We start from the raw sequence: 17,230 nt of genomic DNA, 5'->3' as shown, positions 1-17,230 counted from the left end.
TGCCATGTCCGCTGAGCAAGACGCTGCGTCCACGGCTATGATTTCAACTGTGAGCCAGCATGCTTAGCGATGATGTTCAGGGACTGTTTTTCTTGTCAATATGTTAATAAATTGGCAGAAAATTTCAATTTCAAAACAAACAATCAACAAGAAAATCTGGAATCAAATTGAAATTTTAAACACTTTTGCTGTGCAATCAGTCTAACCATTCACAGCTTATGAACAGACGATAAATGGATTTTTCTAATTTTCTAAAAATGTTCTAAAGGTTTTTCATAGTGTGCCAATAAATCACACACTGTTGAACACTGTGTCCTTGTACGGTGGCCCCCGAGCGTCAAAACACAACATCTCAGAAAACACCATGACATTTCATGAAATTAAACACATTTCAGAGCAGACAACACAACTCTAAGCGCTGTATCATAGTCAACTGGACTTGTTTGAGTTTCTTGAAGACGTTTCACCTCTCATCCAACAGGCTTCTTCAGTCTGGAGGAGCTGCAGGCTTTTAAACTCTGTGTGGGAGTGTCCTTCATGTGTGCTGCTAGGTGAGTCCAGGTGTGAATGGCTGTTAAGCTGTCTGGGGAGAGACTGGCAGCCTCCTCTGTTCGAAGACGATCACTCCAGTTTGACATAGATGGATTATTTTACTCCTCTTTCAAACCATCTGTCTTCTCTGGCCAAGATGTTCACATTGTGTGGTTATTGTGTGCTTTAAAGGGTCAGCTCAGATTCACTGAAGTCACAAAATAACACACACAACTGATCGAGGCAACATCAGCCCACAGCAACTCCCATTTTCTCCAAGGTAAAGTGATTATTTTATACATCACTGTTTGTTTCTATCTTCTATCGTCTACTTACAAATCAATAACACATCTAAGGAACAGAGGTCAGGATTGTTGCAATGCTTCCAGAGTGTATTTTTCTCTTCATATTAAAAATGAACCAGAAAAACTGTTCACCAGCTCACTCGCCAGCAGCCTTGTTTACCATCAGAGCTTCAGATAAGTGAGCGCAGTGCAGCTGAGAGCACAAGACGCAACCTAATTAGACTCTCTGGTACCAAAAAACTCAGTTCAAATGCCAGATTTGCTCCACAGCAGATGGACACAAACTGACCCGCTGCTTTGTTAATGAAATTTAGGTCATTTTCGTGTTGCAGGGATCTCATGTTGAGATAAAATGTTTAACGGCTGGGTCTTCAAACGCACCACGGAACAGCAGAGCGCACACTAAAACGCCTCACTCACACACAACGTAGATTAATAGGCATCAGAGTAGTTTCTGAAAACGATGGAAAGCAGGAAGACAATGGAAGGAACATCAGGACACTAAAAGAAGATCACTTCCTCTTTTTTTCGCTCTCCTTTGCCTCCACTATTCCCCCAGTACAGGAGTAACAGACAACAAACCCGTCCTCCACAGCAGACTCCACTTTGTTCTACATTTTTCTCATCTGGGGATTCACATGAGAAACAGCTACATCCAGTCTTGTTTTGACTACTGAGCCAAACAGTACACAGCCCCTAATTGCTCAGGTGTGTTCTACACTGCTCTTCAGGGACGGGGAAGATTTACTTGACATCCTCTTTTGTGCTTGTTGCCCTTCTGTCTCTCTGAGGACTTTTTTTTTTTTCCAATCCTCCTTCACCAAACTAAAAAAACCTCGCTCGGTCGGATCGGTCGAGAGGCAGCATGAAACTGTTATTGCACAGCTGAGCTACATCAACTCTCAACCCTCGGCTGTGAATTGTATTATTTTGTCTTAAAGCTCGGTGTTCTTGTTACACTATAATGTGTGTCTTTACTTTTTACAGGCTTTCTATTCATTCACATGGTGACAGACTTGAACAAGATGTTAAATATCTGCCTCGCGTGTCCCTCAATTTTATTCTGTCTTCACAAACCCCACTAATTAAAAAATGTCAGTCGCACACAAAAATAAACCAGTCAGTGCGCTGTCATAGTTAAGACACTGTACGTGTCAGTCTTATTCATAAAAGCACAAGATACATGTCAAAACACTCCTCCAGAGCTGTACGTAAGAGGCACGCTCACATTTAAACACAAGCAGATTAAACAATATTAAACAGGGACGTGTGTGAAAAGACCACAGGCACGAAACATCAGTCAAAGTGAAAATGTGTTTTAAATAATGAAATTAACAAAGTCAATGGCCCAAGCAAGAAGTATTCATATAGTTATACATACATATCTGCTGTATATCTATATCTATATCTATATCTATATCTATACAGACATAGATTCAGTAGTATATATATTTCACAAGTGTCATAACTAGTAGGGATAACGTTAGAGAAAGACTGCACTTATAATAATACAACATCTACATCCTTATTTTGTGCCTTGCTACATGAAGGACATGCCATCCACACTGGCACTGGACGTTGCCGTAGGATTAAAATCATTAGATGCAGAATTGCCAAATATTTATCCAATTACACTAGACTAGGATAGGAACACCTGAACCTGCTACATAATTTAGCAGCACTATGTATTAATGTTGTGGCAACAGGTTTGAAGGAGCCATTGCTGTGGAGGAGAAGCAGGCCTGAAGCTCGGAGCAGTAAACAGAGTACTTTCACGCCACGCTGTAGTCGAATGCTTATAAATACAAACGCTGAGTGAGTGTGTCATCCTCACCCAGGAACAAACGGAAATGCAGAAAAATTAATGAGACTTTTTATTTCCTGCACCTGGACGCACTGCAGCTCCACTGGGATGATGTGATGTGAGACTCACCTGAACCCTCCTGGGCCTCCTGCTGTTGTATGATTCGACACCTTGATTTGACAATGTGTGGGGTTTTTTTTCTTTTCTTCCAGTGCCCCGATGTTTTTCGCTCCAAGGCACGATGGCATCTTGATGACTTCGAACAAATGCTAAGGGCTGATTAAGTCCTAAAATGTACAATGTGGATTGGTCTGTTGTTATGGAAACAGATCCCTGTTTCTTTACAAAAATCTCTCCAGGCAGCACTTTCTCCCTCACAAAAAATAAAACCTGCTCCCTGTGAACAGCTTCAGCGTGCCATCCTCTGACTCCCTGTCTCCGGGCTGTTCTGTGCTGAATTCGGTATGATGTTTCTCCCTGTGGTCCACCTTCTTCTTCTTTTTTTTTCTTTTTTAGGCCTGTAGCACTAAACAGATGCTCGTAGGAATCTCTGCTCGTGGCTCTTGTCGTTGCTATGAGCCAGCAACATGTCTGCTCCGCCGTGCTCTGCTACCTCAACTAAAACTGTTTTTTTTCTCTACTGTTCTCTGACAGCACTGAGAGTGAAAACATGCTAAGCTTGCAGCGCCGTCAGGACAAAGTGCTGAAGCATGTCTGGCAAAACAAAAAGCACAAAGATTTTCCCGGCAGACATGCAAACCTCAATTTACGCTGCTTGATGGCTTTTTTCCTCTGACTTTTTTATAATTTTTGTTTGCAAGAAAGAGGAGGAAGTGTTGGACAGCTGCTGTCTGCCGTTTTTGCATTTAAAAAGATGATTTATGGCGCTCCGTCAAGAACAAAACTTTACTTTTTCTTACTTCAGCTTCCCTCAAAAGTTTTGTTGTGGACAAAAACTAGGTGTATACAAATATCTGCATATCACAGTGTGTGTCTACTGTACTCATTCATAGATTACTGTATTTAAAATGTGCAAGTCAGCCTAAAGTATGCATGAATGCAGTGTTGTAAAAAGTCATGTAAAGTCATAATTGAGTAGAAGTAATGACAACAATGTAAACATCTTGGCCAGAGAACACAGATGGTTATAAAGAGGAGGCGGCCTGCGACATCACTTATCACCCACCTACAATGCAGTACTGAGTTTTCTCCCCAGGCAGCTTAACAACCATTCACACCTGGGCTCACCGAGCCCTAGCAACCTAGATGAATGCCGGTTGGGTCAACGACTCACATGAGGCCCTAACGACGGTGAAACTCAGAGCTCACACTCCTTAACGACTCCGTAAGGACACTCCCACACAAAGTTTGAAAGCCTGCAACTCCCATACAGCACTTAGATTTACCCTGACCAGGACGACTGAGAACCTTCATCAACAAGTAATGATATTGTGTTAATATATTACTTTGGTAAAAGTGAAAGTCTGATACGGATAGTAATTAGTAAGTATCTGATAAAACAATACCTGGCTGAAATTGGAAAATACTCGAGTAAAGTAGGCTACAACTGTACTTAAGTACAGTACTTTAGTAAATGTACCTAGCTATATTCCATCGCTGCATGAAGGTACTGCTCTTTGTGGGTTAACCACAGCATGTGTAAGAAGAAATCAAATCTTGAATGTGAGTGTTTTTGTTTTCTTTACTGATTTTCATCGTAACAAAATGTTGACTTGGTGACCTGTTTCGTACGCTTTCAACCAGATTTTCTTCTCCACTAGCATCAAAAAGCTGCTGCTGCTGCCGGAGGACGACGTTCAGCTCACTCTACAGTAAACACAAGCTTCTGGAGTCGCAGAGGACAACACATCATTTTCACTGATAGAAGGTGGGGAGAGAAACTGAGATGTCAAACAGATGCTGACGATGCTGTACTGTATTGATGAGCTAGAGTCCCTTGACGCATCAGCAATAAATGTTTAATGGATAGGTTTGAGGTTTTTTCAAGTCTGTCATAACACAGTCCGCACAAGACAAATACACTTTGAGAGTTTTGGGCTGCTGCTTTGACTCCTTCGGTCCATGCCGGCCTTGAAGTGATGCCATCTTGACATGACCGCAGTGCGAGAAACAAGACAAAACACACAGAATGCATTCAAAAGCTCAGCTGAACTGAGGCTCTAGCAGCCGTTCTGACAAGTCAAGTGGATATCTCTGTCCTGGCAGTCGTATGAAGGTCCACTGTCAGTTCTGGATTCTAACTGTTCTGTGTCTGTATCTGCGGTCTGCTGCCACCAACACTTTGTGTATGTTGCATGGATGTATCCCTCCTGCTCTTGTTTCCCCCTTTGAATTTTTGATTCCCTTTGTCTCCAACAGGGACGAGTCCATTTGACATAATCGTTGCGGTCATTTCGATCTCATCTCCATTTTGGGGCTTTACAGCCGAGTCAACCACCCACTGAAATAATCCAACAATTCCTCTGTGTCTCTGTCAATCTTTCTTCTTTCAATCTTGTCTCTCTGTTGCCAGCCTCCCACTGTTCCCGCCTCCGTCCATCATATCTAACACGTGAGCAACACAAGCCTGAGTCCTCCATCACATGTCGCTACACCATGTGGGGAACACGTTTGATTAATTAGTAATTGAGGTATGTGTTTGTTGGTTGAATGTCACATCTTTCCATCTGGCTTAGAAAGTGACTAAATCTTCTTGGCTGTAACTGTGAAGAGAAATGCAAAAGCAGCACAGTGTAAAGGGCAGAGTGAAGTCTGTAAATTATATAATTACAATTAAACGTTCTGATACTGTAGAAAAGCGCATAGATTGGCCACATTTCCAAAGCTGCTTCTTTACTGAGCTTTCAGAGCTGAATCAGCTCTCACACACAACATAACATCAGCTGGATCAAACAGTTCATCAGACTGATTTTAATGCACATTTCAGCAGACCATGGATGTGTTGAAGCACATTTCTTTATGCTTCTACTTGACATTTTTTTAGGGTCAAATTTCATTTTCTTTGTTGAAACAGAGGTCTCTGACCTGGCAGCCTTCTTGCCAAGATGTAACTCCACCACCATCAATTCAGCGTATATACATGTACAAAAGTGTACAAATGTCAATATGTTATGTATGACACAGACGAGTTTGAACGTATCCGTCGTTTGCAGAAAGATTAACTACCAACATTTTATTCTGGCAACTGGTCCGGACTCAAACACAGTAACAAAGACTTAGTCCCTCTCCAGCCTTACGATGAAATGAGTATCTGGCTACAGACGTCTGGTTCGCTCACCCCTGTCTAATCCCAGAGCCCCATATTTTTCATATTTTCATACAATATCCAAAGTCCCAACCAAGAACGCCTCAAATGTAATGACCTGGGGCAATTTATCAGACTTTGTGCAGCTCCCTCCTGAGTCACAAAAGGCTTTGGACATTTTCTTTCCTTTATATGTAGTAGTACTCCCCAACAAGAAAAGACTGTCTACAGCGGGCTTTGATGTGTAGAACCGGCTGGGTTTCTCTTTCACAGCGCCACAGAGTTATAAGACCCCCCAAAAAAGAGGGTTACAATTATTGTTCAATTCAGAAAACACACAGTAGTAAAATGTGTGTGCCTCTGTGTGTGGGTTTGTGTTTGTGTAGGTTAAATGTCACCTCTTCCCATCTGCTTCAAAAGAGTGACTCACTTTTTATCAGCTGTGAGTATTTCTTAAATAACTGCATGAAAATGTCACATCTGGTGTGCGCAGAGAAAACAAACTGCATTTACATTGTTTCTGATTTTATATTTTTTTGTATACATCAGCTGGTCAGCCAGCTCCACTGTTATGGGACTAGCGCTCCTGAACTCGCTCCTGGATGAGGTACTAGTCCATCCCAGGTAAATACCCACAATCCATCATCTTAGTGCCGAGCCTGACAGACTCACATTCTTTAGGTAATTGGACATTTTTACATTCAAAGCGATCTGTAGATACTCTGACCTGCATCGAGTCTGAGATTATTCTTTCATGCTTTCAAACTCTTAAGGTGCCTCTGACAAGCGGTATAATTTAGTCGTGGAGTGATGTAGGGATATTATACATATCTATCTCAGATATCTGTGATTTGAAAGCAGTTTTTGATGTTTCATTTCAATATCGTGCTGCATGGTTTATTATAGGGCTAAGGTCCTTGTATCTGTCGTGTTCCCCGTACTATGCGCTTACTAGATTTTGCCACATTGCACCATATTCAACAATATTCAACATATGAAACAACACAGGTTACTAGCTAAGATAGAAAATTCACTATTCCACTAGGACATGAGGAGAACTGAAGATAATGAGGAGTTTTCTAGGTTATATCTACAACTTCACACATGTAAATGACAGGGTGTTAAACCAATGATCGGCTGATCTTTACAAATCCAATTATGACTGTTGAGAAAGAATGGAAAATCAAGTTGAACCGTGATCAAAAGTCAAATCGAATTGTGGATTCAGAGAGTCGTGTCACCGCGGTCAAAACCTCTTTTAACTTGCTGGTAATTAAGAAGGTTCAAACACTGCACACAGCTCACAGACTGCAATTAATGGGGTCTCTGTTTCGAAGCTCATATGAGTTCATAAGACAACGAATGAAAAAAAATCTTATTTTGTTTACTTACATATATAAAACATCTCCGATTGGCCATAGAAAATACACATGTATGCAGTGTAGCACAGCTTTTATGTACATGGTACGTGGAGTCAGGATCAAGTGTTGGGTAGAATATATCAGTGTCGGACTAGTAGCCATGGAGCTGGAGCCGTGTGAGTAAAAGCCTCTGATACAATCACAGAAATTCACCGCTGGATCTTTGCAGTGGATTAGAGGCTAATGAGAGCAAACACCGGTGCTCCGCTCTGCCTCATTTGGTGATGGCAGGCATTGTGGTTGGCCGTCCTGTCTAATCAGCCGCCCTTTCATCCAGCCCGACGCAGGTCAAGGATGGAGGCTGCTGCCCTCCGACACTACTGATGAGGGCAAGTTGTCGCGGGCGGCCATCTTTACTGAGGCAGCAGGCTGAGCAGGGAGGCGAGTTACGAATAACAGGTGAAATTTCACAGTGCTCAGTCCGTTGTACCATACGGGAATCTGCATGAAATACGTGAAGGACGTATATCTCATAAGAAGTATGCAAACACCAACACAAACAGACAGAAAAGACAGCGAAAGACACTCACATGAGCTGTACTGCTGCCTGCCTCAACCCCTTGAGTGACATTGTTTTCTAAAAGCTAGTTTTTTATTCTAGTGTGGCAGGTTGCCTTTGTCCTAGAAATGTATTTGTGTGCACGATGTACCTGCAGAATCTCTTGTTCGTCTTACCTTATGATGACATACATGACCAGGAAGTTTCCCACCAGGCCGATGACACAGACGATCATGTAGACGACCACGATGGTGACCTTCACTCCCGTTGGCAGCAAGGCGTCGGTCTCGTTGTAGTCGCTGCTGAAGTTGCTCCTATCGTAGAGCTGCAGGTGGTCGAGCTCGGCCAGCAGGAAGTCGTCCGAGTACTCCATCTTTGACCGGGAGCGGGGGTGAGGTGGGGGGGTTGGGGGTTTACGCCCACCTGAAAGAAGATTGAAGTCTTGTCAGACAAAGGATTCAACCTATTTTAGTTCAAAACACTGTCGAGTGTATAATCATAATAAAACTAGTGCGTACCATGATCGAAAATAACTATAGCGGCCACTTTTCATTGTAGATTCTGCATCTTTGCTTGTGTGAATGACTGGGCCTTTTGAAGATGCCGCTTCATACCCAGTCATGATACCATCAGCTGTTACCAATTATAACCTGTTCACCTGTTGTATGTCCCAACAGGTGTGTTTCAGCTTTCAACAACTTTCCCAGTCTCTTGTTGCCCATGTCCCAACTTGTTTGTAATGTATTGCTGTTTTTTCCCTTTTACATTAAGTATAGGTTTTTAAAAAAGGATTCCAACCACACCTCTACTTCTTCCTGAATCACAGCTGTACAGCAAAGGTTTTGATACAGGTAAAGCTATGCATACCAAAATGCAGCAGCCTTTGAAGTAACCACAAAAAACATCTGAGGAGCTGTTAGTCTGTCACGCCAGCGGGGGAGAGGAGGCACCAAAATAATTGAGCAGAAAGATCTCAGTTCTGCAAAACAGTTTAACGTCAGGCTGTGACGGCTGTATTTGAATCCTAGTGGCACGAGTTACAGAAACCAATACTATCATGATGCATTCTCTGATTTTCAGTGCAAAAGTCACTCTTTATACATTCAATCCAACCTTAAGGACCGTGCACCAATACCTTTTCATGGTGGTAATATACACACTGCTGTCATATTGCTTCCTGCTATGCTGAACGTAAACAAAGGTTGCTTTAAGCAGTGGTAGGGTTGATAAATAAAGCAGAAAGGACAGATGGGAAAAAGGTGGGGTAAAGGAGGGAGGGTGACACAAAGGAATAAACAGGGGGAGGGTAAGGAATAGATGATGAAGGACAGTACAAAAAGAGGAGGATCAAAAGGAAGACAGAGAGCAGGAAAGGAGGGAAGAAGCTTGAGAAGGGAAATAGGAGAGAAAAGGTGAGAAAGCTGAGACGATGGGGGGAAGAAGAAAAATTTAGGGATCTGGAGCACTGAAAGGAAGAAACTGAGGCAAATGAAATGAGGAGAGGAAGAGACAGAATCAAATTACTGTTGATGCTCGGTCACGTGAGAAATATATCAATGGCAAGATTTGTGTGAGAGAGACTGGAAGAGAGAGAGAGATTACTATTATGAATACTGATGGATGTTACAGTGAGAATCCAAGAGAAAATATTGGTCATATACTTGGCTTTTTATTCTACATTTTGTGTCATGCTGTTATTCAGTATAATAATATACAATTATTATATTAGTCAGGTCTGGTAGATTAGTCACGGGAAATGAGAACAGCTCATTTTTCCTTTTGTATCAAGCAGCAAAAAGAGCTGTTGCAAGACATGTTAGAAATCATTTTTGCCGCCATCGCACTTCCTGCAATATGACATGAGCACATTGCAACATTGCACGCGCAGCCCTATCGAGCTGTGATTGGTCGACTGGGGAAACATCCATCATAAGCACTTAGGCAGTTTCCATCCAAGTGTGAAGAGGCAGGCACTGGACTTGGCACCTCACCACGTCAAGACCATGGTATTGTGTTGTTTTTCCACTTCATCAAATTATTCCTGGTCCTTACTGAGACTCCAGAGATCCAGGAGATTTCACAATGCAACTGATCAATGGTCAAGCTGAAGGAAAATGGAGGGTTGCTCAATCAAGGTTGGGAATGGGCCTCAAAGGGAGGTGCTGAAGCATATTGGGATCTTCTAAGCTTAGCCTGAGAGTTAAGCTCTCGATGGACTGATTCAATCTACTTCCCATCCCTTATCTGCGATCATGGGCTCATCCTACAAGCACCTTCCTTTAGAGGTATTTCAGGACCATCCAACTGGGAGGAGACCTCAATAAAGATGTAGGGGTTATGTCATATCTGGTCTGGGTACACCTCAGGATCCCCCAGCAGAGAGCTGGAAGACGTAGGCAAAGTCCTGGGAGACCTCGCTCAGTCTGCTTCCACTGGACCAGAAATGGATATGCATCTGGAAACTACAGCGCCATTGTTCTTCATAATTAAAGCACATGCATATTAATGTGTCTTTACCAGTTTATAACAACAGTGGTGGTCCATGGCACTGATATATATATATATATATATATATATATATATATATATACATATATATATATACACATCTATATTAGGCGTCGGCTACGCAGACAATACTCTGTTTTCTCTGCAACACTCCCTCATGTGAGCTGCGGCAGCAACACGTCAAAAATGCTGCCATGAACCAGCTCCCTCCCTCCCTCTCTGCCTGGTCATGAATATTCATCAAATCAAAACAGCAAAGTAACTCCGCTGTGCTGCTGAATTTCCCCGGGGTTACTGCCAGGCTCAGTACACATGGGCTGTACATGCTCTGATATCTGCCTCTTTCTTCCCTCTATCCCTCCCTCCCTCTCTGTTGACATCTCTTTTTCCATTTCTCCTTTTTTCTTCTCACATCCGCCGTCCTCATCTAAACACACTGTTTTGTTTTTTCCAGGTTCGATCTCGGCTGCTGCAGCAGTGCGTGTGTGCGTGTCTGTGTGTGTGTGTGTGTGTTGCTGTGTGTACTTTGGCTGCCTAAGCTCTGATGAATAAGCAGTTAAACTTAGAGCCTGAAGTGTGTGTCCATGTAAGGCTGCAGTGCCACTCTGGGTGGGCCGCTGTGCCACTTCTACTATGTGTGAGAGGACGAGGAAGCACTAATGAAACAGATATTTTTATTGCTATTGCTGCATGCAACAGAGTTGGATGCATGCAAGTAAGTAAAGCTACAGCAGCTGCTTTTTACACACTGAATGCTGTTTACTGAGTGTGTCCAGGTTGTGACATCCCAAAAACTAGAATATATCCTCACATGTATTGTGACAACACTCTGTGTTGGGTCTGGTTAGGTTTAGGCACAAAAACCACTTGGTTAGGGTTGGGAAAAGACCATATTTTGGCTTACAATACCCTCTTTTGTTGCCACAAACATGGCTGGAAATGTCTTGGCGTCACGACAAAAACCTGTTTATTTGTAAGCACAGCCACAGCTGGAATATGTCCTGACATTTGTTATAAATATCCAGTGGTTTGATGCAGACAGTAATTGAAATGCAGACTTCTAACAGCGGCAGCTGGCTGAGCACCTATAGGTATAACACTACCACCATCCCCTCCACCTGCTGACATAAACGCCATCCCATACACCTATAATGGGAAGATGATATGACATGTTTTGTACAAATATCAATATGTTATATTTGAACATATACGTATAAAATGCCAACAGTTTATTCTCCAGTGATGTTGGTTATGATCCCTGAAGTGATTTCAGTTTGTTTCCATCCAAATGCTGTAAAATGTTGATTTCCTGAAAAGTCTTTAAAAGATTGAAGTGTTTGATCATCACAGTAATGTGAGTTCACATCAGAGCACGCTGAAAGATGACAATTAATCGAGCGGCAGTAACTCATTAATTGTGGTATTTCATTACTGTTCCCACTCTCAGATGGCATTTGAGTTATTTTGGTGAATTAATTAGTCTTGTCTGATTCATACACATCATGTGGTGTTTCCCTCAACTGCTATGGTGATGTCACCTGTCGGCGACTTGCAATAGTATCATAATCTGTCATTTTTGGGGTCTTTCTGCTGAGTCACGTCACACAGCAGGAGAGCTTTGTCCTCAGGAGAGGTAGCGAATGTGAATAAGCGACAGTTTTACCTCCAGTATATCTGTAGTTTTAACAGAATTCAAATGATTTTATTTCAGTATTGTGCTTGGAAGTGTTTTACTATATTGAGATTTAGTCATTTATGCTGCTAAAAGAAGGTTTAAGACGTCGATACAACTTTTAAATCAAATTAAGCTGTTAAACTTCACTATACAATACAAACACTTAAGGCATTCAGAGTGAAAACGTCCCTGTGTTCAAACAATGAAAGTTGGTGGAAACATTATTTTTAGGCACGGGCGCCACGATGAAAAATGGATCCATGACGTCCAGTTTGAGAAACCTGTTCATCATTTTGAAGTCGGACCAGATGTGAGAAACAGCACAGACGATTATAATATTGTGAGGCAGCCGAAATTGTATCTTTCATTACCTTCGCTTGCTTGTAAGGATTGTCAATGATCCAGAAACTGCACTTTGAACAAAGTCAAACTAACACATAACATGTTAGAATGAGTTTAAACACAACCCATATATCATAAAACACCTCTTCACAGCAAAGCTTTGCTCGCTAGTGCTCCGTTTTTATTTATTAGCTTAGTTTACTGAAAGGCTCAAGCTGGTGGTGAATTTAAAGAGCGCCTGCTGCTGGTAAACTTCTTCCAACAGCTGCTCAGTCTGCTCCTATAGACTCTAAACTTTGTATTCAAACAGTTGGAAAATTGAATGATTTCCCATGTTTGAATAAAACTTATCTATCCGACTTGTCAGACGCTGTCACATTTTTCTTTGCTGCTCCACCCGACAGGCCTCTTTCAAATATTAAAAAAAAAATATTTCTAAATATACACACACAGCGAGATCTGGATGTTGCAGAACATTCCTTTGTTCTGGACACATGCGAGCTCGAAAAATGACCTCCGCAGAGGAAACACATAACACAAACAGTTGTTAATAAGTCCATGCAGTTCAGGTAAACTGTGGGAGGAGATGTAGCCTCTGCTTATTTTCAACCCTTCAGCTTTGCACACAGTTGTCCAAATGGTTACAGTTCGATCCTGGCTTGTGCAACGTCTGTTGTTGCACCACACAGGACTGGCCTCTGTACCACTGATGCCACTTCAGCACGATATACAGATTAGCATATTGCCACACTGGTTAGCTTCCTCAACACGACAATATACCTGCCTGAGACACGCACTAACTTTGATCCAAGTCTGGAAAAAAGTAGTGAAAGAAAAGGAAAAAACACAGAAACATGCCGCCCAACTCGTAAAGTAGACACATGAAGTGGACGGTAAAAGACATCAGCAGGTTACTTCCCTTCGCAGCTGTACGACTGCAGGCTGACACGAGCTCCCACTGAAGACAAACGCACACCGACTGTACGAGGCAGATACACAGAAGTGCTTTTTATGGACTCTCGTTCGAGTACAGTTTAACGAGGACATAATGGATTCACTGGCTTCTCGGATTTCACAGATCTCTTTTACAGTAAGTTTTTTGTAGCTGCACGTGTCAGCAGGTCAGCAGGTCTGATCCATGAGTCACGACAACAAACCTCCAAATCTGAGCCAAGTTTTCCTCCTCGGGACTACGATGAGGTCACTGCATGTTCATTGATTTAAAAATGAACCTCGATGGAAAAAACAGTTTATGAAACACGTATAACTGGATGTCCTGCTTTATGTCTTTGCTGCTTTCTCTGAGCTAAAAAGGTTCAGATCCTCGCCAACAAATACCTTTTGTAAGTGTCCAGGTTTTTAGTTACGAGTCATTAGTGATACTGAAAAATGTCTGTGATGAGCACTAAGAGTTATTTCTGCATTACTTCAATCTTATGCAGTGGGACATTACAGGAGACTTTGAATAGTTGAATATTTATTCTCTGTGAATCACAGAGTAGCTCACGATACAATATGATTCCTGATACGTTGCCCGCGATAACGACAGTATCACGATACAGCGGTGATGTGATCATCGATACGTTGCGATACAATCATCTCATGATGCAAAATACCCGCAGAAAGGCAAAGTGCAGGAGTATTTATTGACTGCATTGTGGTGTCAGTTTCCCAAAGTCTGAAGTGAACTGGGATGAAACAATGTTTAGAAAGTGAATAGACTCTTAGCTTCGTGCTTCTTTATCCCACACCACAATGCAACTTGTCATCGTGTGCCATTATTCCAAAGTAAAATAGCCATAAGATGGCAACAACTATGGCTCCGTAAATTATTTTCAATCTGCGTGGATTACGTTTACAGAAGTTTAATAAATTAATAACTTAATAAAAATATCTTTAATATTTTGCACAAACGAATCAATCATAGTTCATGTATAGTGCATTATAGATATTTTGTTCCATCGTTACTGCTAAGGCTCGACTTTTAGACCAAAACGGACAATAAGTCGTCGAGGTGCTCATAATAATGGAAAGTTTAAATATCTAGGGTCGTGCAGACTTCATCTCCTGATGATGGTAAAATTCAAAACAAGCAAGTGGACGTAGAGTTCAGAAATTCGTCTACATTACTGACATAAGTTGAAGAAACTAAGTGACGAAAAACTGACTTTAAGTTGGCTATAATGAGGCAGACATGTTCAATTTCTTTCATGAAGAGTTTGGTATCATACTGTAATACTCATTAGAATTTACTTCTGAGTAAAATAAAAGATTTTAGAGGATCTTTGAAGGTGATGAAAGTGAAAGTTGACTAAAAAACTGGAAAAAGCTCAAAACCAACTCAAGAACATTTCTGATTTGGACACGATCCTGAATACAGCCGATGTTTTGAGGACAGAAGAGGGATTGTTTCATAAATATTTGTGAGCAGCTTCTTCCTCCCAACCTCCAAATCTGCTGCTCTTCATTTATCACATGCTCACAGTTCACCTGACAGCAAGTCCACTGTGTTTATCCTGAACGTGAATCATCATCATGTTGGACTCTGTGTTCTCAGTCGGGGGAATTTGTTCACATCATTCATATCTACTGTTGAACAAACTGATGACTGAGATAAAAGCACGTCAACATCTGAAAATCTAAATCTGTGACCAAACGCCGACTAAGACTCTGAAAGTCTGTCAAAAAAAGTGAGACTTTCCTGATTCATGTGAGCTGAATCTGGTCTGCAGCAGATCTGTGTGTGAGTGAGTTACTGACACAAGAAAGTATCACAGTAGTAACAACCAGTCACACACACACACACACACACACACACACACACTGTTACAACAAAGACAGCATGAGAAAGTGTTGCATGGAAGCACATAAACAAAACCTGCATCTGCTGACACACACACACACACACACACATACACACACACGTGTGTTTTGAAGTCAACACACCTCAATGCACCAAAACTTCCACATCTCTTCACCGCGAAGCCTGTCACTCAAACGCACCACAACATGAAGCAACGAGTAAAGAAAACGCACCTAAACGCACCACGCGCACGCAAATGCACCATCAATCAGCAGGTACAACACTTGTTTTTTTTTTAAGAAGTAGCTACGTCACGCACGCGCAGCGCCACGCGCCATCAGTGTCTATACAGTGTGTTATGGCAACAGATCAGCTGGAGCAGCTCAACACAAACACAGCGACACACTGCACACGGACACGGCCAGTGCGCACGGTGGTGGTCCGGGACGCAGATGCGCGCGTCTCCACATTACATCCAACATGTACGTTCATGTAAACACACGCGGTGACAGTCCCGCACTGTTGCTGCGGGCTGGGGGCAACATCCTACCTCTGTGGCGGCGACAGCTCCACCGCTCCCCGCAGACCGCCCCGAGCACACAGCCGCTGGAAGTTGTTGTCTATCCCGCCTCTTCTGCCGCGCTGCTGTGCGCCTTCGCTCCCTCTCTGTCCGCTTTCTGTCTCGGTGTTGTTGTGTTTTGTTCTTCCTGATCAGCAGTTTCCTCCCGCTGTCATCGCCAAGGAGCTGTGTCAAAATCCCCAAAAACAAAAGCTCGTCCCGTCCGTCCGTCCGTCCGTCCAGGTTTCACCGGGATGGCGAGGGGGAGAGGAAAAAACCGCTTCACCTCCAGTCAGCATCAGCTGGCAGGCAGACAGAGCGAGGGAGGGAGGGGGGGGGAGACAGAGAGAGAGAGGGAGAGAGAGAGAGAGAGAGAGGAGGGGTCTGCTGGGATAAAGATGCAGCGAGGCGCTCAGCTTTCTACGATTCTCTCTCTCTCCCTCTCTCTCTCTCTCTCTCTCTCTCTCTCTCTCTCGGACAGATCAGTGAGGGCTTGCTCAACACTCCCCCCTCCTCCCCTCCCTCCCCCCCTCTCCATCTCTGGGCTAGTAACCCATCTTGTATGCGCATTTGGATCGGGAAGGCGACCTGCTCTCTCTCTCTCTCTCTCTCTCTCTGTGTGTGTGTGTGTGTGTGTGTGTGTGTGTGTGTGTGTGTGTGTATGCAGCACATCTATATACTGTATATGTGTGTGTGTGTGTGTGTGTGTGTGTGTGTGTGTGTGTGTGTGTGTGTGTGTGTGTGTTTGAACTGTGTGTCATCTGCGTGTTGCCTGGTCGCTCCTGAGGGATGATAGAGCAACAAAACCTGCAGCTAAATATCTAAAGTGGAGCACCTGCCTCACGTTACTGTAATCACCTTACCTTTCCCCCCTCAGTGAGGCTCGGTCCAGATTAGATTTCTGTCCGGTGGAACACTTAGGCCACAGAAAAGGTGATGTCACTGTTCAGATGCGGGTGATAAATAAAAAGGCAGCTTGTAAACAGCGGCGCTGCAGTCGGATCATGTCACCTTGTGTGAGTGGAGTAACGACTTCTTTATTTCTTGTTATTACTCTGATGCAATGCTGTGGCGGATCGGAGATGGTCCGAACATGGATCTGGTGGATTTTAGGGGTGAGAGGATGCTGCATCAGAGCCAAAGTAGCACATTTTGACAGAAAATGCTAAATATCAGCCCTGATAATCGGCCAGGGCTGATAATTTGTCTGCCCCTAGTTCACATAGAAACAGGACACTAATACTTGAACTTGTCAGGCAGAAGGAAATAACAAAAAGTGACTTTATATTAACACGCCTGCAAACCTGCGTCCTGCTACGTGATCCCCGTCACTGGAACAAAACTGAAGCTATTGAACAAACCGTGTCAAAAGTGTGCAGGAGCTAAACTTTTGTTACATCGGCTCATCACTGAAAAGGGCGCTGCGTTGTTTGTTATGAGTTTTGGAGAGAGTATTAATGAGGTAATAATACAAACTCAGAAATATTTATATTTTCTAAAGTGAATAAACCAGCTGTT

At 42.8% G+C, this 17,230-nt stretch overlaps 1 protein-coding gene across 1 annotated transcript in view; it reads right to left on the bottom strand.

Annotated features, from left to right (window-relative positions):
* The window catches only part of oprl1 (opiate receptor-like 1), an 81,858-nt gene extending 65,810 nt beyond the window's left edge, over positions 1 to 16,048 (bottom strand). Inside the window, exons 1-2 of the mRNA XM_084366852.1 lie at positions 15,704 to 16,048; positions 8,002 to 8,248 (exon numbers count right to left, since the gene is read on the bottom strand). Coding sequence (XP_084222978.1) covers positions 8,002 to 8,198 — 197 coding nt within the window. The 5' untranslated portion in view covers positions 8,199 to 8,248; positions 15,704 to 16,048. The remainder of the gene's footprint in view (positions 1 to 8,001; positions 8,249 to 15,703) is intronic.
* Positions 16,049 to 17,230: the final 1,182 nt, after the last annotated feature.

Source organism: Pagrus pagrus (genome assembly GCF_965226575.1).
Source record: "Pagrus pagrus genome assembly, chromosome: 11".
NCBI lineage: Eukaryota > Metazoa > Chordata > Actinopteri > Spariformes > Sparidae > Pagrus > Pagrus pagrus.
Note: the sequence above shows the minus strand (reverse complement) of the source record. Positions and strands in the feature narration are given on the sequence as shown.